The sequence below is a fragment of the Ictalurus furcatus genome, chromosome 12 (assembly GCF_023375685.1).
Source record: "Ictalurus furcatus strain D&B chromosome 12, Billie_1.0, whole genome shotgun sequence".
In the NCBI taxonomy this organism is placed as follows: domain Eukaryota; kingdom Metazoa; phylum Chordata; class Actinopteri; order Siluriformes; family Ictaluridae; genus Ictalurus; species Ictalurus furcatus.
In genome coordinates, this window is record NC_071266.1 from 15694532 (window position 1) to 15721991 (window position 27460).

Here is a 27460-nt window from a genome sequence, read left to right on the forward strand (position 1 = left end):
TTCTAATTTTAAACGTTTGTGGTAACTGTTGATCAGTTCTGCACATTGGCTTGGAGGTATTTTAGCCCATTCCTCAGTACAGAACAGCTTCAACTCCGGGATGTTGGTGGGTTTCTCACATGAACTGCTTGCTTCAGGTCCTTCCACAAGGTTTCTATTGGATTAAGGTCAGGACTTTGACTTGGCCATTCCAAAACATTAACTTTATTATTCTTTAACTATTCTTTGGTAGAGTGACTTGTGTGCTTAATGTCGTTGTCCTGCTGCATGACCCACTTTCTCTTCAGATTCAGATCACAGAAAGGTGTCCTGACATTTTCCTTTACAATTTGTTGGTGTAATTCAGAATTCATTGTTCCATCAATGATGGCAAGTCGTCCTAGCCCAGATGCAGCGAAACAGGCCAAATCCATGATACTACCACCACCATGTTTCACAGATGGGATAAGGTTCTTATGCCGGAATGCAGCGTTTTCCTTTTTCCGAACATAATGCTTCTCATTTAAACCAAAAATGTAATTTGGGTCTCATCTGTCCACATACATTTGTCCAATAGCCTTCTGGCTTGTCCATGTGATTTTTAGCAAACTGCAGACGGGCAGCAATGTTCTTTTTGGAGAGCAGCGGTTTTCTCCTTGCAACCCTGCCATGCACACCATTGTTGTTCAGTGTTCTCCTGATGGTGGACTCATGAACATTAACATTAGCCAATATGAGACAGGCCTTTAGTTGCTTAGAAGTTACCCTCAATTCCTTCCTGACCTTGTGGACTATTACATGTCTTTTTCTTGGTGTGATCGCTCTTCAACCTCTCCTGGAGAGGGTAACGATGGTCTTGAATTTCCTCCATTTGTACACAGTCTGTCTGACTGTGGACTGGTGTAGTCCAAATTCTTTAGACTTGGTTTTGTAGCCTTTTCCAGCCTGATGAGCTTCAACAACTCTTTTTCTGAGATGCTCAGAAATCTCTAACCCATGCATATTAAAGTGTTAAGAGTTACTTTTATTAAAGGGTTGAAAGAGGACTTAGGGAACAATAAAAATTTGGAGGGAGGGTTAATAGGAGCTGGAAAACATTTCAGAAAGGTAGATATTACTAAGTAGGGCACTTAACCGAAGATGGGGCCAAGCTAGGAGTAGGAGTGTGGACAAGAGCCAGATTGTGACACTGATTTACTAAATGTTTGTGTGTGTGTTAAAACACATTAAAATAAATTCGAAACAAACCCTGGAACTGATGCAATGATGCTAGAATATGGAAAATTGTTACAACAAAAAGCCATGACTGAAGCATGGGGTAAAATCATACTATCTATGTTTCATAGTGAAAATCAGCAATCTTTCTGACATAATCAGCATATGATTTTCATGTTAACCTCCATTAAAGAATAACATCTCACATCTATTCAGCCTACAAAATCAGATTTGGCTACAAAACTGTATAAACATCAGCGATGAAGATTTTCCTGTGTTTACACAATACTACGCACAACACTCAGACATGTGCACACACACACACACACACACACACACACACACACACACACACATATTTACACACATGCACTTCTAAAAAAACTTAAACCTACCAATTGATGTGCTTTTTTCCTTCTCCTATAAAGACATAAAGTTTTTCTTATTGTGCAATAACCACCATCATCCCATCATCTGCATTTTGAGTCTTGCTCCCACCTCCCTGGTACTACCATCTACCAGTTGGTTTTATGGCTTTATGATTTAACCTTCATTTTATTTAGAGAGACCAAGCTATATCTGAATGGACACAGCATCCTGAAAAGCTCAATTATTCTGAATCATTTCACTAAAGGGGCTGACGCGGTCTTCCCGTTGTCGTTTGCATTGAAGGCAATTAAGGCAGGACTGGGATGCACAAATGCCATCCTGTTCCATTACTGCTGCCTGAGCAGCCACTTAGTCTGCTTCAACGTCAAATCAAGCCAAGCCTCTCGACACACCTACCAGCCTCCTTTAAATGCAGACTTACTGTACACACCCATCTTTCCACTGGCTTGACATCATTGTTGTTTTTGCTTCACATATTTGTCTCTCTCTCTCTCACATTAAATTTTGAATTAAATCACCTTGGATTACACTGGGCATCAGTCATCTCCTAAAAGAAGCACCTCTACATATGGGTCTTGAATGGATAACCAGCAACCGGGAATATTTCTAGTGCAAGCAAGGATGATGCCCATTTCAGTGTTTGACTGCATCTCCTTGACCGTGTATTCCTTCACCTTCCTGCTTGGCCTCCCTGCCAACCTTCTGGTCTTCTTTGTCTATGTGCGTAAAGCTCAAAAACATGGCGCTACTCCTAATGTGGTTTATACTATCAACTTGTGCTTCTCCAACCTTATCTTGGTTGCCTGGATGCCTGTAAAGTCCGCCTACACGGTTCTTGATATATGGATCCTACCAGAGTTGCTCTGTCCGATTTACAACTTCTTTGTTGTGGCCTCGCTTTATGGCAGTGGGCTCCTGCTGACAGCTGTGGCTGTTGGACGTTATTTGAGTATTGCCTTCCCAATCAGCTATAAAATTTATCGCCGTGCTCGCACATCCTGCATGATTAGTGCTCTGTTGTGGGCTGTAGTATTTATGCATCTCAGCTTAGCTTTAGTGGCAGAGAAAGGGGCCTACTTTGTGTCTCCATTTAAGCCCAACACATCAACGTGCTATGAGAACTTTACTCGTGAGCAGCTGGATATCTTGGTGCCACTGCGCCTAGAGATGGCGATAATGCTGTTTGCCATGCCACTTCTGCTCTCTGTGTTCTGCACACTGCGCTGTCTAGCGTTGGTGAAACAATCATGCCTTTCGGCTGGCAGCAAGCGTCGCATCCTGGCCATGGAACTCTCAGCGCTCGTCGTCTTTGTGGTATGTTACACACCGTACAACGTATCTCACGTGGTTGGTTTCATCAAGGACAACAACACTCACTGGAGACGTGAGGCCATTGTCTCTAGCTGCTGTAATGTCTTCCTCGAACCTGTGGTGATGCTGATGCTGTCGCCATCAAGGCCAAAGGACCTACTCTGCAGACTGTGCTTGAAGCAGACCCCCAAGCAACATCACGAAGGCATTGTGCAAGCGAAGGACCCTCTGGCAACCATGCAAAGAGGGACAATGTCAATCAAACGACAGTTAGCTTCTGAATCTGTGAAAGTGACTTAATAATAAAGGAACACTTTATTACAGGAAGACGTATTACAGTCGAGCTTTTAAAAGGTAACTGAGTTAGTCCTTCTAACTACATCAAAGATTTCAGATGGATAGATGGTGTACTCGGTAGACATGGAGCAAAACATTTATGTCTATGGATGTCTTTGAGGTGTAGAAGCAATGGAAAAATTAAGTAACATGCTTGTACGTGTGACATCATTTAACACAAAATTTATTACAGATGGACAAAACATTATTAGGTTATTATTCTTTTGGAAAGAGTCTAAGTATTTATGAAAGGTGCTCTTAATATCAGCAAAGATTCTGTTAGGCCTATTTGATAGCCTGTACTTGATATAATGTACACAAGAAGTGTATACTGGGATCTGTATTACTGAATTTGCTGCCATGAATCATAAATGGAGTGTCTATGCTTCTTTTTTTAACGCACATTATTTTCAGTGGAAATTACCAATGAAAGGAGGTCATATCCTGAGCAGTTTGTATGTAAGAGATCCTGAAAGGAATGACGGCAGTGCAAGGAGAACTCAAGTTCCCTTTAACACACTTAGCACTGCTTGACTTTATAGTATACAGTTATAGAAAATAAATGATTTATAATCGCACTATCTGGTGTCACCCAGATGAGGATGGGCTCCCTTTTGAGTCTGGTTCCTTTCAAGGTTTCTTCCTTATGTCATCTCAAGGACTTTTTTCCTTGCCACTGTTATCTCTGGCTTTCTCATTAGAGATCAATTTAAATGTACATTTCTGTAAAGCTGCTTTGAGAAAATGTACACTGTTAAAAGCGCTATATACCTAAAACTGAACGGAACTGATTTGAATTGAATTGAATTGAATTGAGAAAAAGTGCTTGGTGAGCACAATTCACCACACCCACTGCTAAAAATAAAAGAAATGAGGTCTGTGGCTACCATTCAAGAAATTGAAGGAACAAGAAATCCTACGACTGAAATCTCCTAAATGAATCCACAAAACTCCCAGCATTAAATGCGAGCAACATATTGCACAATTCTCCTTGAAGGCACAATGGGAGAGTTTAAAATCTTTTCTTTTTAAAAAATCATTTATTGTATATAGATAATGATTATACATTATCTGTTGATATTTATTGTCTCCACTGAGGTGGTAATTATGCTGTTTAGATCCTAAACATAAGCAAGAGACGTTCAACATAAGATAACAATAATAATAATCATCATAATAATCATAACAATATTGTTATATCAGAACATTTAGGATGTTTATGACATTAATGTGCAAATCTACAGTCTCTGTGAATTTAATGACTCATTTCAATTGTAAAAGCACGTTAATGAACATTTTCAGTATTTGGACAATGAAACATAATGCATATCAAACTTTACTTTGTTATTTCTTCATTATATGTGTCATATATTAAATGGTTCTGTTGTTTAAAAGTGTTATTATTTATGTAAAGAGTTATAGTAATATTCCATTAAAATCTATTTTTGTAAATGCAGACTTGTGAATGTTAATGAAGTGGATACCTTTCTCTCTCTCGTTCTCTCTCTCTCTCTCTCTCTCTCTCTCGTTCTCTCTCTCTCTCGCTCTTGCATTATTTTATTTATTTATTTAAAAGTTGGTTATGTACATTTTTATTGCATAACAATCAAATGTAATATAAACAGGCTACAGAATATTATGATATTTAATCTTGAACATTTGCTATCAGCAATTTGCCACATCATTGCTATTTCTTTTGTTGCTGTTACCAAATTACATTATTTTAGTTATTTTGAATAAGAGACAAAAATTATATATATATATATATATAAAGGCAAAAACCTTTGTTATGAATGGTACACTAATTTGAATTCTCTTCTGAAAACATGAAAACATAGAAAAACATATTAACTTTGTAAAAGGGATTATTGTATCTCATTATAACTAATATCTGCCAGATGCCTTTTTCACACTGGCTGTGAAAGGCAAACCTTTAGTTATTCTGATAAACCAACACTGGTTATTAGAAAGTAACACATTTACTATGCTTATTGGGAATGAAATTATAATTGATCAGAGATTTAATGTTTGGTTATTTTTTGTAAAACAGATATTTGTATTAGACCAACTGAAAACATAGCTTTAAATGAGGTTACATTTATACACATATCATCTTCGTACTATTTACAATGATACTCTAGGACAGGTTTCCTCCTTTGGTATTCTGTTTCCTCCGAATATCAAACATAAACAGAACAAAGCAAGAAAATTTGTACTTTGATTGGACAATGTGTGCTTAGTCTGTTTACTTTTAGTTTCTCCTCCAAAGCCATTTTAGAGAAAAAGGACAATGGATTAAATACGCCATCTTGTTTCATTTTTATTAAACCCGAAACTGTATTTCACATTCATCTTACTAATCACTGCTGTGGACGTGTTACGGGTGGGTCAGCAACATGAGGTTAAAATGATCAGCCCAATGCATATCAAATCTAGGGACGTTTCACTTTGTGTAATCACCTGACAAGACTGTCACTGATTTTGCATAGAAACACTTTGCATACTATACCTTGATTTATTGAAAATCTCCCTCACCCTGTTTGGGGGAAAAAGCTATAGCACCATGGTATAGTGATCATATTCACATGGACCGCTTGGAAGTTAGAGCATAAATCATGTTAAACTAAACTTATAGTCTTCTAAACTGCATACAAGGAGAGCCTTCTTAGCTATAGATTCTTATTTATAGTAGCAAAGTTAATTAGAAATAAGACATCCACCCAAGCACAAACACCAACAGTATGACAAACACATATATTCATTCATAGCTGAAGCCTATTGCACTAACACTGTGAGCAGCATGCCTTTGGTTATTCTGATAATATATTCTGCCACAGTTTACATTTTCAGCTGATCACATTTTGCTGCAAAAGCAAGTGCATGTACTATAAAGGAGTGATGCTGTCCTAAAACACAACTGGAATAAAATAGAGAAGTGATGATCCACCTCTTTGCTTGTAGTGTCTTGAACATGAATTACATAATTACCTGAAATATCTAGGAGATGGAGATACTACTCTGTGTTACTTACCTATGGTGGTATAATAAGGAACAATGAGGAAAAAATCATGCCTAGTTAAGCAGTACATGTAAGCAAATGCCTCATACTGGGCGGCTGTGGCTCAGGTGGTAGGGCGGATTGTCCACTAATTGTAGGGTTAGTGGTTAGATTCCTGGCCCACATGACTCCACATACCGAAGTGTCCTTGGGCAAGACACTGAACCCCAAGTTGCCCCGATGGCAAGTTAGCGCCTTGCATGGCAGCTCTGCTACCACTGGTGTGTGAGTGTGTGTGTGTGTGTGTGTGTGTATGTGTGTGTGTGTGTGTGTGAATGGGTGAATGAGACAGTGTAAAGTGCTTTGGAAAAAAGTGCTATATAAGTGCAGACCATTTACCATATTGATGAAGATATAATGTACCTTAAAGTAAGTCTAAGAAATTTGATAACTCTTAGGTTCTGCTGTGAGCTGTAAGTATTTAATATGGATTAGGACTGTGATTGCATTTCAATGTGGCACAAATACAATGCACAGATGTAACTGTATGTAATTGTAAAGGGAATATTCGTTTACTTCTGATATGATGTTAAAGTCAATTCAACAGTATTTCATTAAAGACATCAAGCAATAAAGGAATAAAGGAAACACAATAAAGGTTGTATTTTTCAGTGTAGGATTTTTGCATGCCACTGAGACACTGACGAAAAGTGATAAGGTTTAAGTTTTGTATTGTAATTCCCATGCATAAATATTCAATCCCCCCCCCCCCCCACCATTTCATAGACTTAAATGGGATACTATGTAATGAATTTCCACAAAATAACCCATAATATTTAAGTGGCGGTGGGGGGGGATCAATGTTCTACAAAATTATTTACAAAGAATAAAATTAAGTGTGATTTAAGTATTCAACCTTGTTACCGTGAAACCCCTCAAATCAGATCAGAAGTCCTTTTATATGCACTATTTGTAATTTATGTTATTGTGTTCTCCATGTTCTGTATGTCAGAGGCTGCTGGGAGGATTCGATTCACAGACTAAGAATTTCACTGTACTGTGTAACACTGTGTTTCCTGTACATATGACAATAAACTCTTGAATCTTGAATCTGTGTGCAATTAAAGTGTCATGCGATCTCAATATAAATACACCTGTTCCTGAATGCCCCCAGAGTTTGTTAGAGAATATACCTAACAATACACCTGGCATCATGAAAAACCAAGGAGCTATCAAAACAAGTTCTGGAAACTGGGGAAAATCAGGATTTGGTTGTAAAAATCGTATCCCAAACATTGAACCATTATATCCATTATTATGGAGGAAAAAAACCATTTCAGACTGGGTAAGAGTTTTAGGTTCCAACAGGACAACAACCCTAAGCATAGTGGCAAAGCTATAATGGAGTTGTTCCAAGAATGTGATTGTGCTAGCAGGGCCCAGTCAAAGCCCAGACCTCAGTTTGATCGTCTGTGGAAAGTCCAACAGTCTCTATCTAATTGGACAGAGCTTGAGCAAGGCACTGCTAGAAGCAACCTTTCTGATTATGTAGTAAATCGATCATTCCTTTCAGTTGCATCATGTATAAGACTGAAAGACTGTTCGTGTGATTACTGACTCCAGTCTCTCATTTGAAGCTCAAGTAAATCACATTACTAGGATAGCCTTTTTCATTTCAGAACCATTGCTAAGCTAGGAAATACTGCATAATATCGTTACTTGATGCAGAAATGAGTTCAAGCTTTTATTACCTCTTGGTGGGTCTTGCTGTCTGGATATTTCAGTAGATGCATAAACAAGTTCCAGTTAGTCCAAAAATTCAGCAGTCCTTCCTAGAACCATAAAGTCATGCCATATCGTCCTTATGTCATGCACACTGGTGGTAAGGTTTATTCTTGGTCTGCACTTATACAGCGCTTTTCTTAACCTTAGCAGATCTTCAAAGCGCTTTACACTTTTTCTCATTCACATATTCACACACTCACACACCAGTGCTTGCAGAGCTGCCATGCAAGGCGCTAGCTTGCCATCGGGGGCAACTTGTGGTATAACAGGTTACACTAACAGTGGTTAGGACACCTTCCTGTGTTCCTGAGGGGTTGCTGAGCAACATTGTTTGATGAGCTTAAGGCATGAAACGTGTAACAGGGGCTTATTAAATTTCCATGGGTTGAGACACTGCATCCACCCTATGATTTGTTAAGGTAATTAGAATAGCTGAGACAAGGCAGAGCGCACTTTGCTCGCATACTCAGGACCAGGAGGACAGCTGCAAAACGATAAAGCTGATTTTCCATGGTGAGTCCTATAACTGATTTGCATTTTTTTCTTTTTCAAACATTTACTGTACATCATTTAATGATGCAGAAGGCTTTAAGCTGAGAAATATTATTTTTAATTATATTGTGGATGCCATCTTCTCGCTACCTATATGTATAACTCTTTGCTATGCAAAATATCTACCATAACCACATTTATTGTATTCTTCTCCAAGTATCCAAGCTAATTAGTTCTGTTTTTTTGTTTTGTTTTTTTTTGGCAGAAATTCACAGATGCTTTGTGAAAACTGTACTCAACACCATGTTGGTTAGCCAGCTGCTCTTGCCTGTGTACATCCTTACCTTCCTGATTGGGCTTCCTGCCAACATCCTTGCATTCTGTACCTTCTGCCGCAAGGTCCACCGCAAACCTGCCCCCATTGACATCCTCCTACTGAACCTCACAATCTCTGACCTCATCTTCCTCACCTTCTTGCCCTTCAAGATGAAGGAGGCTATTGATGACATGATTTGGAAGCTGCCAGACTACCTGTGTCCCCTCAGCAGCTTTATGTTCTTCTCTACTATTTACACCAGTACATTTTTTCTGACAGGAGTTAGCATTGAACGCTACTTGGGCGTTGCTTTTCCAATCCAATACTCAGTTTACCGTCGGCCACGCTACGCCGTGATTGCCAGCCTGTTCTTCTGGCTTGTTGGCACTCTGAACCTCAGCATTGTCTACATTGTGCCATTTTTGCATTCAAATAACAGCAGTGATTGTCACAGTCCAAACTGCAGTATCACACAACCCTCAGAAATGAAATGCTACAACAACTTTACCCAAGAGCAACTCAGTATTCTGCTACCGGTACGTCTGGAGCTCTTTGTAGTGCTCTTTTGCATTCCCTTCCTTATCTGTGGCTTCTGTTACATCAATTTCATTCGAATTCTCTCCCAGTTGCCACACATCAGTCGGCGCCGCAGGCTGAGGGCTATCGGACTGGCCCTTGGAACTCTGGTGGTGTTTGGCATTTGTTTCGGACCATATAATGCCTCACACGTGGTTGGGTTCGTCCGGGAAGAGAGTGAGGATTGGCGAGAACTGGCTTTGATCTCCAGTACTTTAAATGCCTGCCTAGACCCCATTATCTTCTACTTCTCATCCGCAGCAGTACGGAGTGCAATCACTGGCTTTGTGAAAGGAATGAAAGAGAAAGATCATGTACTGAAGTGTGGGAAGACTCAGTGTTGCCCTATGCTGGTCTCTGAGACTGAGAAATATAGAGACACACCTCCACCTGACAACCAGAAACATTCCTTAGGACAAGTGGAATTAGAAGGTGTTCTATAGCTACAAAAGCAGTCATTGCTTTTTTAACTGCATGACCCCTTACTATTGTACTATTTAATGCATGATGTTAATAAGGATTAATGTAAGGAGAAGTTCCAAAAATATGCACCTATTCAGGGGCTTCCTGACCCTCCACTGCCTTATCATTATTTTGTTTACAAATGACTGCTAACTGAAAACCGGCTAGTTTTCAGTCATGGTTTGTTCTTCAACATTGTTGTTTAACATTTGTTCCGATGGGGTTTCCCTACACAAAGGCTGATGAACTCCATTTGATAGCAGGAGCTGTTGAATCAACTTGCCATGTTTTGTTTACTCAAAGAGAACTGGAAGAAGTGACTCTAAATTGGAGCCAAGAAAATGCAACCTTCTACCTGAGAATGTGATTGCCATGTCTCTTGGCCTTTAAAACTTTACTTATGTTTTACGTTTTAAGTAAATGTGATATCCTCTGGTCCAGAGAGACTCATATATCTTGACTCATAATGCTTCCAGCTTTTCAAACATGAAACAATTTTCTGCTTAAAAGAGGAAAACCGTTTTCATACTTTTTGTTGGTGGATGCAGAGAAGGAGTTAAGTTTGGTGTATCACCAAATGTTTGTGGACACCTGACCAAATAACAGCCGTTTGTGCTTGTTGAACATCCCATTCCAGATTTAGTACCCCTTGGTGGTTATAATAAGCTCCTCTCTTCTGGGATGGTTTTCCACTAGATTTTGGGCTGTGGCTGTGGGGATTTGTGATCATTCAGCCACAAGCGCATTAGTGAGGTTTAGCTCAAACACTGATGTTGGGTGAGGAGGCTCCAGTTCCAGTTCATCCCAAAGATGTTCTGTGGGGTTGAGGTCAGGACTCTGTGCATGACACTCGAGTTCTTCCACCTTCTTCCAACCTTAACACACCATGTCTTCAGGGAGCTCGCTTTGTGCACTTTGCGTCATGCTGGAACAGATTTGGACCTCTTAGTTCCAGTGAAGGGAAACTGCAATGCTACAGCATACCAAGACATTCTATACAAGTGTGCTTTGCAACTTTGTGGCAACAGTTTGGGGAAGAACCACATATGGGTGTGAAGGTCAGGTATCCACATACTTTTGGCCATATAGTGTAGAACTGGCCACCCTAGTGGCCAAATATGACTTATAACCCATAAGTTCCTTTAGAATTTTGGGAAACAAGCCCTACTCATAACATAATTTCAAACAATCATGCAAAACAACTTCATAAATGAGTATGCCCTTTCATTTTCATTTGTCAATAGAGAAAATAAAACTTTATTTAATTTTATGTTTAAACAGGATGCGAGATGTGGGTGGTGAGAGGCTATTCAATCTCCCTGGTGAAAAAGGACAAGTAAATCTAATTCAAACCATTCTTCATGTCAAACTATTTAGGAGACCAGAGATGTAGAAATCAATGTTGCCATATTGAATTGACTGTTGAATCCAGCTACATTCATTCATTCATCTTCAGCTTTATCTAACTGCTTTATCCTGGTCAAGGTCATGGCGACATGGGAGCACTGTTCACAAGGCGGTGATACACCCAGAATCAGATGCCAGTTCATCACAGGGCCCTATGCATACACACATTCTCACACCCATTCACACCTGGGGAAATTTAGCATAGCCAATCCACCTACTGGCATGTTTTGAAACCACAGAAACCATACTAACCCCAAGCAGACATGGGGAGAATTTGCACAGAATCTTCACACAGACAGTAACCCAAGCTCAGCATCAAACCACAGATTAAACTAAAATAAATCATAGTCCTTATATCATAGTCTTATTTTTATTCATTCATTTATTTATTTATTTTTATCAATTAGATCAAAATTAGCTTAGCTGTAAATTTGAAACGTGATCTAGCAACCCTGATACAAATGCATACTTTACCAGTTTTGTCAATGCATACATACAGCGGCCTGGACAGCATCACATACTGTATATGCACATATATCGTATATGGAGGCTGTTATTGAATTGGGTTTATTTACTCTGTAATGGTGATCAAAAATAAATGTAGCAAAGCTTAATATTTTATTTAAAAAAAATTAAGCAAAAATGTAGTGTGATTTAATTATACTTAAAGAAAAGTTTTGCTACAGTGAGGCATGTACTCAAGTACTGCACCATTCCACCCCTGCAATTTTATAAACTTGATTTTCAAATCAACAGTCAGATTGGTAACAAAATGCCAAAGCAGAGGTAAACTGTCCCATAAGCCACTGACTTCACATGATTCTTAAAAAGTTTGTAGCCTTCTGAAGGAATATGTAGGTTTGGTGTGTACCGTATATGAGTGTTTGTGCACAAATAGGGCCTGTTGAGTACACAAAGGACTTTATGAAGAATGTGGATATGTTTTGGGACAAACAATAATGAACACCCAGTGCATATACACATAATGCTGTTTTCTAGCATTTTTAGCATTCTGTTGTAGATGGTAAACTTTCAGAAACAGATTAAAAGTGCTAATGTGTCATTCACACCTTGAGTTACTGTGATGTAGATCTATTGCTTTTGTTTGCTATACATTACGGGGCCATCTAGCGACTATATTGGGGTGAGTGATGAAACAAAAAAGTTTACATTTATGCAAATTAGAAGTGCAGCGATGTGGCAACTACCATTGGACTGTTTTATTTTTTTTTGTAAATGTAGTATGCAGCAGGTAGACAAAGGGTAGAGCCAAGTAGATACTGAGCCAAGTAGATAATTGTTAAAAATCTAATAAACACTGGCACACATTGATCACTAGTCATGAAAACAGTTTTCACTTTATCCTCACTGTTGTTGACCCCAAGTGTCAGGAATATGTAAGAATCCTCAGAAAACATGGCTCCAAAATGAATAAATAATATAAATTCTTTGTGGTAGACTTTCTTCACAACTATCAGGTAAAATAGTCAAGCTTACATTAGCATGACATTAAATGAGCACTAGCTTTGCCGTTACAGTGCTGTGAAAAAGTTTTCTGATTCTTCTGTTTTTGTGTACATCTCATACTAAATAGTTTTAGACCTTCAAACAAAATACAACATAAAACAAAGTTAACCTGAGTAAACACAATACAGTTTTTATTTTTTATTATATATATTTTTGAAGCAAAAAAACCCCAACATGATCCAACACCTATCACCCATGTGAAAAACTAATTGCCCCATTAAACTTAAAATCTGATTGTACCTTTAGCAGCTATATTTTCTGGTAGAGAGCAGAATTCATGTTTCCATCAATTATTGCAAGTTGCCCAGGCCCTGAAGCGGTAAAACATCCCCACACCATCACACTTCCACCACCATGCTTGACTGTAGGTATGATGTTCTTTTTGTGGAATTCAGTGTTTGGTTTCCTCGAGATGTAACGGGACACCTGTCTTCCAAACAGTTCCACTTTAGACTCATCAGTCCACAGAGCATTCTCCCAAAAGGTTTGAGGATCATCAAGGTGTGTTTTGGCAAAATTCAGATGAGACTTAATGTTCTTCTGGGTTTGCAGTGGTTTTCACCTCACCACTCTCCCATGGAGGCCATTTTTGCCCAGTGTCTTTCTGATAGTGGAGTCATGAACAGTGACCTTTATTGATGTAAGAGAGGCCTGTAGGTCCTTTGATGTTGTCCTTGGCTTTTTTGTGACTTCCTGGATGAGTCGTTGCTGTGCTCTTGGAGGAATTTTGGAAGGTCGGCCACTTCTGGGAAAGTTCACTACTGTGCCGAGTTTTTCCATTTGGAGATAATGTCTCTCGCTGTGGTCCTTTGGAGTCCCAGAGCCTTTGAAATAGCTTTGGAAGCAGTATGTTACTGGGTAAGACCTTTTAACCAACTTCATGCTGTTGAAACAGTTCTATTTAAGTGTTGATTTGCTTGAACAAGGTTTGCAGTAATCAGGCCTGGTTGTGTCTAGTCCAGCTGAACCCCATTGTGAATGCAGTTTCATAGATTTGGGGAATTAGTAACTACGGGGGCAAATAGATTTTCACACAGGCTCAGCTGGTATTGGATAACTTTTTTTACTTCATTAAATAACATCATTTAAAAACTGTATTTTGTCTTTACTCAGGTTGTCTTTGTTTTATCTTGGATTTTGTTTTAATTTCTGAAACTATTTTGTATGAGATACACACAAAAACTGAAGGAATTTTTTCGACACCAGTGTATATGAAGATTGTTCATGCATTATATATATATATGCTATAGTTTACCATTTTAATTCATTTGCATTACTCACTTTACAGAATGATAAAATAGTAGATGAATGAAGCAGTTATTTTTATTATCATATTCCTCAAACCATTCCCAAACACTGTGTGCAGTGTGGCAGGTCACACTATCCTACTGAAATATTCCACTGCCATTGAGGAATACCATTGTCATGGAGGGGTGTACCTAGTCCTCAACAATGTTCCGGTAGTTTCCTAGCAGAACATTGCCCAGAGCATCATACCCCCACCACCGGCTTGTCTTCTTCCCACATTGCAATCACTTCCCCAGGTAAATGGAGCACACAGAACTGGCCACCCACATGAAAGAAAGCAGGACTCATCAGAACACACAACCTTCTTCCAGTGCGCTGAAGTCCAGACCATAGTCTTAGACCATAAGCACATCATAATGAAACTAAAGCCGAATTCCAGACATTTTCTCAAACTTAGAAATTCCGACCGGACGCTTTTTTAAAGGTATGAAAAAGAGGACATGTCATGGAAAAAGTGGATGCATGGTCACCCTACCAAAATATTTCAGGGAACAATTTCTGTTAATTTCTACCAAATTACCTTGTGCAAAATTTATTTATGCATGCACAAGGAGTTTGTGTGAGTCACGACTGGAAAGAGAGAACCACAACTATAATCAAGCAGCTGTCTATATTATGTTATGTTAAAAGATTAATGTCTTTGGTTTTAAATGAAAATAATTGTAATCCTGATAGTATTCCCTTTTTTAAAATTTTTTTTAACAAAATGTACCTATAACCTGATTACTTTGTTTTTTAACGTAACTGTAACGGATTACACTTACCAGTTTTTTGTATCCTGATTACACAACGCTGTTACATGTATTCCGTTACTCCCCAAGTACGTAACAATCATTATGATTTTTGGTGACTTGTAACACAGTGACTTGTATTGTCGGTTCGGACCAGCTAGAACAGATGTCATTGCCAGCACCCTTTTGCCAACGAAGGAGCACTGACTAGGATCACTCCATAAGCCTTGAAGCTTCTGAGATCAATCCAGTCCAACTCCAATCCAGTCATCTGTCCACAATGATATCTGCCTTGTCAAAGTCACTCAGGTCTTTGCACCTGCTTATTTCTCCCTTATCCAACACATTGACTACAAGAAACGTCTGTTTGCATACCATCTTGATATGCACCATTGTTATGAGATAATCAACATTATACGCTTCATCTGTGAGTGATCACAATGTCTTGACTCATCTGGGTAGATGTGAGGCATCAAATATTTAGCAGTCCTTACTTCAGATCACTGTGCATTTGATATCATCTAATCTTGTGCTACATTACTAGGACAAACTTGGATATTTTATAATTTTTTGTTTATGTTTAGCTCAGGAAACAGACACAGTCTTAATATGGAAGGCAGCTAGGAGGTGGCTTTTTGTCTGTTACCTGGCCCTGGCTCTGTATTGTCACAGATTAACTAGTCTTGAGTGCAGCAACTTCCTGAGTAGATGGATCTTAGACATGACCTCAAAAGTAGTACAATTATCTATAAAGCTCATATCGTTTTCCACATTGGACATCCAGCATACCAGCAACCATAATCTGCTGCAGGTTACATTGCCATGCCACATTTGGATGGCACCAGAACACATTCACTAATTTACACACTTCCACATTTACCTGACTGACGAAAGCCTTACATTATTAGCATCTGCATGCACTCACCTAATACGCTAAAATTACCTGCAACATCCAACACTGCGGCTCTCAGTATACAGCTCCTTAAGGCCTGGCAAATTTTTTTTAACATGTTGTAGATTGTAGCCTCCTATATCCAGAGCTATCTCAAGAGTCTTCTCAGTAGGTGCCTCAATAAATGGGACAAACTTATTAGACATGCTAATGTCTAATAAGTTTAGACATTAGCATGTCTAAACTTATTAGAATGGCTACCGAATGGCTAGTTGTCTATACTATTACTAATGGCTAAGAAGGATAGATAAACATTTTATAGCAATTTCCAAATGGGGGATTTTGGGCAGATCCGATGAGAATATTCTCTTTATTTGCTGTCTGTAAACAAAAAATGCTCTTTGAAAAATTGTCGGGGCAGGTAAAAAAAAAAAAAAAAGAAAAAAAAGAAAGAAAAAAAAACCACATAGAAGCAGCGACAATCTCTGGGCATACAGATTAAAAAAAACAAACAAACAAACAAAAAAACAAAACAGGAAGTGCATCAGCAGAACATCTTCAGATTTTACACCTGAAAAGAGTAAAGGTTAAGTCCTAGCAGTGCATTACCTTATGTGACGTAATGGGGCATGTAAGTCAATAGATACTTGGGACAAATACAGAACAGAGTGCTGAACACCTAATAAAAAAACAAAACAAAACAAAACAAACAAACAAAAACATCCAGACTGCTTGGAGAGTTTTGAAAATTTCCACAAAATAAAAACGATGAACTAGTTACATCGCAATATAAACTACACTTTCCACTAAATTTATTCATTTCTATGTTACCACAGCAAAGCAATTTGGAAATTTTAAGGCAGGTACAGGTGGTTATTGGGAAGCGTTTCTAAGTAGGTTAGCATTTCCTCCTACATGCGACCATCAGTTATGTTCTGTTCAGTACATTTATCCTGGGGGTCTGAATTCTCAAATCTGCTCAAGCCACGTTGGCTGTGATGTTTTAATATATTTTAGTGTGGACATATAGGCCAAATGGATTCAGAGTATGGCACAGCCAGTTGCTGTATATCGATCCTGTGCCATAGTAATTCCTTTGTCAACCCTGAGCTGTTTATACATCATTTGTTTAATTAAATTGTAACCCAATACTACAATTATATTTGCCAAATACATCTATACCCCAGCCACAACTTTGATATATCTGATGAACATAATCTTAGAAATTGCTTAAAGAACTAGGCCTTACCTGGACCCAGAACCAAAGGAAATTTGCTCTAAATTAATGGCAAAGCATTTTAAATGTGAAAGACAACTGGCTTGATGGTATTCAAGCTTCAAAACAAAGGTTTCACATCCCTGTTGTGTTCTTCTCTGTGAGCTAATAAATAATGCAAAACATAACATAATGGAGACAGTAGTAATAATTACAGAAGAAATTCCATTGGGGAGGGAAAAACATAACAAAACAAAACAGGAAAACCAGCCCAGCTTTAAACAATATGATCATGAGGCATTGTTGAGAATTTAAATTCATCACAATTCAAAAACTCAAAAAAAAAATAAAAAAAAAAAAAATAAAAATAAAAATGACAAGTTAGTCCAATGCAAGCCCGTTTACGTCACATATTGGGATGCGTTTCAGTTTGTTGCTGCGTCCGTGTAGGTCAAGCTCTCACAGGTGGAACAGTAGATGTGCTTTTTAACTATTGTTCAAAAGTTTCTCTGATCACTTCTGTTAATATCAGATAGCCATTATTATTCTATCAGGTTAACAAACATCTCAAGTCTGTGAGGTGGTTTTGTGGAGGTGTGTGTATTCCGTGTGTGTGACTGTCCGTCATTGCGAAATGGTTTCTCCACTGATTTCAAGGCCATGCTGTTGGAGTTGGGCTCTGAGCAGTGCATTGTCATTCTTCAGGTCTTCAATCTATAGCAGAGTGAAATGGAAATAATATTTTAGTACCACATTTTAGTTCTAATTATAAGCTTATGTAGGGTTTTTTTCTTTGCTAACTTCTTTTAAAGAGGGATTAGTTTACCTGTTGTCTTAAGAGCTCATTATCCACCTGTATTCTCTCCACCTCTTTGAAACTCTCTTGCAGCCTCTGGTTGCTCTGCCTGAGCTCTCTAATGTAATCACATGCTTTAGACAGGATCCCTCCTTTGCTCTGAGAGAGAGAGAGAGAGGGGAGAGAGAGAGAGAGAGAAAGCGAGAGAGAGAGAGAGAGAGAGAGAGAGAGAGAATTTTAGACCACAGACATACATAGACTGTAAGAAGGACACTTCTTAGCATGTGTGTACATACTGCGCCAGTTTTGGTGTTGTCCATGTTGCAGTCTGGGATGATTTTTGACAATGTGACTATCCAGTTGTTGATTTTGTCTCTTCTTCTTCTTTCCACTGCAAATAGGTAACTAGTGCTTAAAATCAAAGTCAAACTATTCAAATCAAATACATACTAGTGATGAGTCCATATTTTCCAAATGTTTCATTTTCACAAGTGTAGTAATGGAATAGTAAATTACGTGTTTGAGTATTATTTAATAGTAATCACAAGAGTTAGTTGTCTATCAGGAGGTGTGTAGCTGCCTGTATGGTTGATGCTGCACCATCAAGATGCACTCACTGAGCACATCTTACCGTATCTAATACAGCTGTTTGTCTCTGTGGTTGGATCAAATTTAAACTTTAATTACAGCTACTTCAATGTGTGAAAGCTGAAGTGGGAAAGCACTATATTTCCATTGAAGAACTGTGTTGCACTATGGTAAGGAGTCAGGTAACTTAGCTAGTTAAACATTGCCATAAGTTAACTTATTGTCTCGTGCTTAAATGTGGAATATAATAGCATCCACTAGCTGGAGCGAGTTTACATTATATATCCACACACTGCAATGAATAAAGGCCTAATTTTCTCTGTCATACATGCCATGTGGATGATATTATATTCAAAATATTAACCTAATAATGGTGTGAAAAAAACAAAAACCTGCCTTCATGCACCTACAATACAGACTTATGAAAGTGAATGTACATTGCAACTATATGTAAATAAATGGAGATCCAGGGTTTGGAGCTCATTTGTGTGAAGGCCTGGGAAAACCCTTCACATGGTAAAGCTCTAAAAACTGCATATGTTTCCCTTTTATACACAATTCAACATTAACGACGTTAAACATGAAAAGTGTAAAGATTCCATTCTGAACCACAGCAATACTACATTTACTGATTGCATTTAATTTAATATGTAATAATGAATACATACAATTTATAATAATGGCCATCTTTATACCAGGCTTTCTTCAGAGCCTACAGACTGACTGGTTATTCAGAAGTCCAGCCCATCCGGTAGCCAATCTATGTTTAATAATATAATTTATTTTATATAAAAAGGGCAAACATCATTTACAGGTTATTAGAAATACTTATATTTACATCACAAACTCTTTAAGAGTCCCTTATAACATTTAGTGGTTGTTTACTTAAAAAAATTATATATATATATATATATATATATATATATATATATATATATATATATATATATATATATATATATACACACATACATACATACATGTATGTATGTATTTGAGATGCACCGATACTATTTGAAATGCACCGATACTAAATTTCTCATCCAAAACGATAGAGTGATACGATAATTCAGAGTGATATCGGCCAATACCGATAACAAATACCGATAGTTCTGCCTTTTATGCCTTCTTTTACATTCCTAATAATTAATTCCACAATTCTGAAATAAATGCAAATAAAAACTTTATTCTCTCTATTTCAATGCTGAAACTCCCGCTTCACTGCTGCTCAATGCCGGTGTAAAATTTTTAGCAGTGCAGAAATGACAGAGTTTACAAAGTGCAGTTATGTCATCATTCCACACAAGACATCATCTTTACAAAATCAATGCGTTTTCCTGCCCTCTTTTGACTGACAGGATATAATCGGCCCTGATCATCGGATGTTTTTAAACTATCGGCCGATAGAGGGAAAAATAGCCTTTGTCGGCCGATACTGTTTATCGGCTGATACATCGGTGCATCTCTAATGCACACACACACACTACTTTCTCTATATCATCTCGTTAGGAATTATTTCAACCTGATTCAATTTGACCTTAGCCGACAGGCTACAGAAAGCAAAAGCCCTGGCCTCATCTGCATTCACCACCTAATCTACTTATGGAAAATTGACATTAGTTTATGATGGTAAATGTATAATCAGTTTAACCATCAACATCATCCATATCAGCCTCTAGTCTTATCACCTTAAGTAAATGTCAGTTGTGAAATTGAAACGGTAGCCTCGTCACCATCTCTACATGGCAAAGATCACTGTTTACTCTTAAATCATGGGGACATAATCACTGATTAAACCAGTGAACACCACATTTTAACACTACGTTTGTTTCATCAAAATAGTTGCAGTAACATAGCTTTGGCCAAGATTAGAAATAACTAAAAACATTTCTAGTTCATTTTGGTGAAATATATTTATGCTGTCCTAATTGAAGTATATGCTATAGGCACAAAAAAATGAATTAAAGCATGAATTTGTTGTTTATCTTTTTTTCTTTCCACATACCTTCGTTGTGTTGCGCTCTCCTCCTCTCGTCTCGTGGTGCTCTCGGGCCATCCATCTTCCTGTTTTTGAGAGAGAAGAAAATTTAAAGCAGGTGAAGCAGTTGGATGTAACACTAAATCCCCACATGCAAAATTCAAAAACTCGGTTGCTAATGTTTACAGACAAAAGAGAGACTAGATATGATGTCATTCTGCACTGCATTCAGAAGTGCCAATATTTATATTATATTTATATTCTGAATAATAATACTTATATTAAAAAAAAGCTCTTAAGACCTTCCATTACCTCTTCAATACCTGCAGCTCTTATCCCACCTTTGCAGTAGGCTAGAAATTATTGTTTTAAGAAAAAATGTGTGTTCATTACAACAATATATATATCACAGTGAGGTTGAATTCTCGAATCAGTCTGTATAGATTAATTTTCTGCAGCAGCATGGATATGAACAGTATTTACAGCTGCAACATAAATGATATTAAAGATTAATATATGATTATATGATAGATTAGGGCGCTTGTTCTGAAAGCTACTGTTCCTATAGTAACAGCTCATTTACAGGGAGTTGTATGGACGACACACCACATAATCCAAGCCTAATAATAAACGGATTAAAAGACATGTTGCTTAGGAGACATTTATTTAACATTTATGAGGGTTAGTTCCGTGTATTCGTTATGTTATAGTCCTAAGGATCTAGCCAGGATCTTTTTCCTGCCATTCTTTTGAAGAAGACAAAACAAACACAGTTTTTCATGTTACAGACAAACCAGAAAAGTAAAAACCCCTTGGTCCTGAAGATACGAGTCTTGTGGACTTATGGATGATCAGATTAAACAGTTAAAGGGCACAATTTGTTGTTCATTAATAAATTATAATTTTTGGCAAATCGCCAAAAATAAGACAGATATATATATATATATATATATATATATATATATATATATATATATATATATATATATATATATATATTTGTGCAGTGTTTGTTTAACATTTTTAAAAACTTTTCTTCATATATGGATGCTGGAAGCAAATCATCTTCGTGAATGAAATGGTGTAAACTACAGTATTTATGCTTTCAAAGATAAAAAAGAGCAGACTGAACTGTCCAGCCTGTGAGACAGAGGGTGGGGATGTTAAGCCATGGCTCATACTCACGTGGAATAAGTGTGTGTGCGAGGGGCAATGGTCCGTGGCGTGCCTGCCTGTAACACATCTGGAGGACTCATCATCACGTAAAACTGACCTGGGTGCAGACAAAAAGGGAAAATTTTGAAGCCATTCTTATTCAAACCTTTTATGTTACAGTAAAGAGTCATTTAAAATTTACAATACTGACATGAGAGAGTGAGTAATTTATGGAAATATATTTTTTGCTCATTCTGCATACAATATACTATTACAAAAAAAGAAACTTCAGCAAACGGACTGCATTTAACTATTATATGAAGAAAAAAAAAGTGTTTCTAAGGAAAAACATGCCACAATGGGATCACATATGCTGCTTGTTATATTGTTCATCAAGATAACATGCTTGGAATGAAGAATGTTCAGAATACTAGCTATCACAACATCATGGGATAACGATCACCATTATCAAATATATTTAGATATATAGATATTAAATCATCAGAGATTGCATTATACCACATAGTATGATCTATATATAAAGTATAAAAATATATAAAAGGTAAGGTAAAGGTATAAGAATATACAAAGGTAAAATAAAACTGTGTATTTATTAATTAAAAAGCCAGTAATAATTATACTAGAGAGGAGCAAAAAAATGTCTTTGACACTTTTTGGTCAAGAAACAATACTCACTGCTGTTTAATAAAACAAAAGACCTTCCAAAATGACTGGAGACAGCTTTGCTTGGCCAGTAATTACAATCCTGTTTCATTCCATCAGTAGGGAGTTGAATTCAGTCCTGGCATACCTGTTAACCTCAGCAAAGGATTTTGATGTGTGACCAAACCTGCTGCTGGTGCAAGAGTCGCATCTGTGGCTGCCTGCACTGAAACCGCGGTTGCCGTACCATCGCTGACAGCCGGGAAGTAAGCGAAACGTGTCTCACCCCCAACCGTCTCACCTGCCGGACTGCCTCCATTACTGAAAGGGTTCTGGATGACAGCCTTATTGAAAACAAAGCAGAAGAGGAAAGAAAAAACGTTACTGGGAGTGTAAAGCTGTAAAGTGCACATATACACACACAAACAAAAAAAATGCTAGTAGTGTTTTATGATAGAATAATTAGAATAAAAGAATCGGATGACTCCTTCGCCCCATTAGAGGTCGACCGGTTGACCGATTTTGCCGAATACTTGGTACTGATAACGGATTGCTGGAACTATTGGGTTATATGCAAAAATCCACACTGATAGTGTTTCCTGGTCCGCTGACATTATAAATTACGAGAGCGGCCTCTAGAGGTGAAATAAAAACTATCACTGACAAATTTTGTTGTGTTATTTGAAGTGTTTTTTAAATTCATTTTGGAATTAATTGGTCTCTATTTTTATTTGTTATTTGGAGTGTTACTTTTTGGTTCAGTTTGGTTGTATATCTTTTATTTACTTTAATATTTCTAAAGTTAATATATCAATATATTATTATTTTACATATTTATTTCATTTTTTAAAAAGTACAGTACATTTTCATGGTACAGTCAGTACTGTTTATTTTTATAATAAAGTTCAGCATTTTTTTACTTTGAATGCTATGTTTTCATTCAGTATTCATTTGAAAAACTATCGGTTGATTATCGGCAGGTCCTGCCCAACTCGGTTATTGATTAAATCCACTACCAACCCCACCCATACTCTCGTGCTACCTGTGCAACTGCCTGCTGGGCTCCAGCAAAGGCGGCAGTGGACACGACACTGACCGCAGCTCCTCCATCTCCAGCTGTTTCCAACTGGTCTTCTGTTACCTGGACGACACGATATGTCACCTGCAGACCACATACAAATAAATAAAAATAGCCAAGTCAATAAGACACACCATAATCTGTTCAAAGTTCATTAACAACCTGCTAATGACTCATATTGCATGCACAGTAAGGCTTACATGATCCTCAAACAAACAGGCAAGCTAAAAAAAGTGATTAAATAACCTGCAAATCAAAGTTGTTGTATTTTTTTACTCCTGTATTTAATAACTCCCACAAAAGTAAATGATGGTCCCTTGTGGTGTAAACATGCAGTAAAAAAAGATAAAGATAGTGCCTTTAATCTATGCTTCATAACATTGTCTTTTATGTTTTTCTATTGAATGGCTTTAGTCATGTGTTGTGCTCTGTAATAACAAATCAAACAGGGCCGTTAGCACATAATATCATTACTTAGGCACCATGTAATTTTCTAAAAATCACTTTAAGATGTTTGAAAGTCAGTATTTCAATTGTATTATGAGGAAAGCTTAAAAACATTGAAGATAAGAGCGCCGTCAAGGAAGTTAAATGCTAACTGATAATCTGTAAAGATTTCAGCCTACATGGACAATTAAAGCTAATTTGAAGCAAAGCAGATCAAAAGAGGGGGGAAAAAAAAGAATAGTCCAGAAAATGTTCACAAAAGATTAAAGATCTACCCAGGGGACATAAAATGGTTACATTTAGAGTCCATGGTTTGCCTTGATCCCTTCCTGACCCCTGTAAAACACACCCCTCCTACCATAGAAGTGAAAAATCATGCTGACCTGCCCACTGCTGTTTTCTGTGCGGAACTGGTACTGGACATTGTCAGCAAATACTGCGGCCTGCTGGGCGCTCGCTATGGTAACCGCCGCTGGTTCCTCCGCCCCCACTCCCTCTCCTGACAAACACACACACACACACACACACGTTATTTCATCTTTCCAAGAGTGCATGAGATTTCTGAAACTCTTAATGAATATACAAACAAATAAATCACATTTCGAGACCGCAAAAAGAGACAATTAAATATAAATTAATATTCATCACACTGACTTTTTCATTGGAATTGAATAGTTTATTTGACTACTGCATTCTACAGCTCATTAGTTCATGCTCTAATCATGCCTGAACACTGTTCATATGTGCAGTGTGTACAAACTGTTTTATGGGTACAGAGAGGTGATGAGCAACATGCCAGCTTCAGGACAAAAGAAGGCTTACCTTCCTGCAACTGAACAACCTCCTCAGTTTCCTGTTTCTCGTGACTGAAACCAAACAAGCAAGACACATAAAACAATATTAGAAAAAGACTGAATGTAAGGAGGATTACTACACATCATAACACTCACAATATCTGTTACAATATAAAGTATACCGAATATACAAAAAGTATTAAAAGTTAAAGTAGTTGTGAGAACTCAACATCTTCCAAGAACTATGGCGAAATGATAATCTGGTATATTTAATAACGAATAAAGCCATTTAGATTGGTTAATAATGACATATTTAGGATTTACGTCTGGCTAGATGCAGTAATATCTATAGTGGGTATTATATTGCCATATTAACTTAATAAACTATAACACAAACCTTTTTCAAAACAAAGTTTTGCAACCTGATAGTATTTTCGTTGATATGGCAAGACTTAGAAATGAAATGGAAAATAAATAAATAAATAAATAAAGTAAGGCAAGGTAGGGGCTTCCTAACTTGTTCATCAGCTGAACCCTTTGAACTTAATTATTCGCACCATTATGAATGAATTTGAACACACACATATATCTTATATATATATATATATATATATATATATATATATATATATATATATATATATATATATATATATATATAAATTCCCAGCACATCTGACCCCCCTGCAATGCCAGAGGAGACTTCACAGAAGACCTCCATGATGGAAGTGAAATGATGTGTTCGGCACTATACTTATTATTTATTTTATTTTATTTTATTTTATTTTTTACTGAATTTCACCTTCTAATTTTGGTGTGATGTGCTGGTTCTTGCACCTTCAGCTTCCGAGGTACAAAGTACAATTAATTTTAACATAGCACCATTTTATTGTTTATAATGATCACGGAACTTATTTCTTAGCACCGACTTTATGCTATCAATTGTGAACGCCCCCTATTTTAGACACAAACTGGCATCCTGTCGAGGGAAAACATAATAATAATAATAATAATAATAATAATAATAAATGTTTTAAATTCATCCAAACGTTATTTTAGCTTCACATAAAACTACGAGTTTTAAAGGAACGCATTAATTTCCATAAAACTACTAAACATTAAGAGCAACCATACAACTGGTACAAACTTAAAACAAATATACTTGCAAAACAGTTTAAATATCAATGATCTACAGAGTAGCAAGAACTGCCAATTTAATCACTGACGAAAATAATTTACTAAAATACTAACGCAAACAAGCTAAGAGACTTCATGCTTAGCCAACGCTAATAGACAAAATTAGCCAGCTAGCTAAAAATGTAAATAAATACTCTCACTTTAATCATATCAAAAAAAATAATGAGGCATAATTTCACTAGGATAAAGATTAAAATTATTTCATTTTTAATGTAACCGAAGCATGCAGCAAAGTCAAAGTGGGGGGAAAGAATAAAAAAATAAATTAAGTTTGTATGTTGAATGACAACGCTAACGTTAGAAAATGGTTGCCTTGGGCCCGGGAGCCATTTAAGAGCAGGGACGGTGCGCGCGGAGCAATGACGCGCGCTCACCTCGTCTGAGCTTCCAGGCTCTGTTCGAGCATATCCATGAAGGTGAGCGATTCTCTCTCTTTTTTTTTTAAACGCGATATTCGGCAACACTTGAAACGCGGAGACGGCGGCGCTGATCACGGGGACAAACACGAGGGTCATGTGAGAGAGACAAGTCCGGGACACGTGAGGCGCAGCCTGGGCGAGGAGACAAAATGGAGGCCGCTTGAAAAAGATACGAAGCTCTCGCGCGCTTGTTTTTTTTCTCCCCCGTCTTCTTCGTCCGCGGCCGAATTACACCTCTCTGTTAGGACCACGGACTATTAAATCTACCGTCTTCTTGATTTTTAAATGTTGTTTAAATTTCCTCTCTCGGGTTGATTTCTACTGGAAAACGTTCTTATCTTTCGAAGCAAGCTTGGCTTTTCCTGCCTTTGTTTTTTTCTACGATTCTTTACGTCGCCTTGTTCAGCTCCGTGGCGTGTATCGTTGACGTATCCATCCGCAAGCGTGAAACAAGTATATTGAGTCGATGCGGTTAATAAGATATGGAGAGGAGTGCTTTGGTGTTGTTTTTTGTCCTGTTTTATGAACAAAATGTTACACTTCAGAGAAAATTAATAATAAAGTGTATTGGAGAATGATGTGTGAATGACAAGTTGGTTTTTTCCCCCCCGTGTCCTGTTCGTTTTGCTGTTGTATTCTGAAACGGATGGTTGATAAATTGACGATAAATGCTTCTTACGGTTATAAAATTGTATTAAAATCTGCCTGAGGTCAATACGGAAGACTCCACAAATGTACTGTTGTGAACTGTAAATTAGAACTAAACCGCGGGTGTACCTCTACCAGAGTGAATAAATGTTGGAGTTTTTTTTCCCCCCACTGATGAGCCATTTTTCTTCTCAGGTGACCACAATGATCCAATCCGGGTTTTCAAGCAAACCACATGACATTCAGCGCCGTGGACAAAGAGAGTTACGACACGCTTTGATTTCGCCGCGACGCAGTCACGTGGTTCATGTATCTCAGTAGTTCAAAACAAATCCACGCTGTCAACCTGTTTGGGTTTAAGTGGAAGCCCGCTTCCACCACAGCTGAGTAAAAAATATATGATTCTATATGTCGTAATCATGAGAAACTTTCTGGCAATAATGACCTAACATCCCATAATGAGAAACTTTCTGGTAATAATGACTTAATCCACGCATGCGCAATGTGCACAGGCAAGCGAGGCGAGCATGTGCGTTGCAAATGCAGAATTGCTGAACTTTTGGAAAGTAACTGTTCCTGTATAACAACAGCTGAACACTTATTATTATTATTATTATTATTATTATTATTATTATTTTAAAGTAACTAAGTTAAACCGTAACATGTTCATGTTTTGAGCAAATGTTCATGTCATTAAAAGATGCGGTTGCATGATTACACGCTCCAGACTGTAATTCACTTAGTTGTCGTTCGCAT

The 27460-nt window shown here is 37.5% G+C and overlaps 3 protein-coding genes across 3 annotated transcripts; 2 read left to right on the plus strand and 1 right to left on the minus strand.

Annotated features, from left to right (window-relative positions):
• The first annotated feature begins 2054 nt into the window (after positions 1 to 2054).
• On the plus strand, positions 2055 to 3303 carry si:dkey-211g8.9 (free fatty acid receptor 2). The gene has a single exon (XM_053637343.1). It carries the CDS (start codon positions 2164 to 2166, stop codon positions 3193 to 3195), a length of 1032 nt encoding a protein of 343 aa, XP_053493318.1. The 5' UTR covers positions 2055 to 2163; the 3' UTR covers positions 3196 to 3303.
• A 5001-nt stretch (positions 3304 to 8304) lies between these two features.
• LOC128615922 (free fatty acid receptor 2-like) lies at positions 8305 to 10138 on the plus strand. Its single transcript, XM_053638324.1, has one exon. The coding sequence runs from the start codon at positions 8678 to 8680 to the stop codon at positions 9839 to 9841; it is 1164 nt and encodes a 387-aa protein (XP_053494299.1). The 5' UTR covers positions 8305 to 8677; the 3' UTR covers positions 9842 to 10138.
• Positions 10139 to 17146: 7008 nt separating this feature from the next.
• Positions 17147 to 26486, minus strand: usf2 (upstream transcription factor 2, c-fos interacting). The gene is made up of 10 exons (XM_053638427.1): positions 26012 to 26486; positions 24469 to 24512; positions 24030 to 24145; positions 23164 to 23283; positions 22309 to 22465; positions 21489 to 21576; positions 20331 to 20389; positions 18034 to 18128; positions 17768 to 17896; positions 17147 to 17655 (listed from the first exon to the last, which is right to left on the minus strand). The coding sequence occupies exons 1-10, from the start codon at positions 26047 to 26049 to the stop codon at positions 17566 to 17568; spliced, it is 936 nt and encodes a 311-aa protein (XP_053494402.1). The 5' UTR covers positions 26050 to 26486; the 3' UTR covers positions 17147 to 17565.
• Positions 26487 to 27460: the final 974 nt, after the last annotated feature.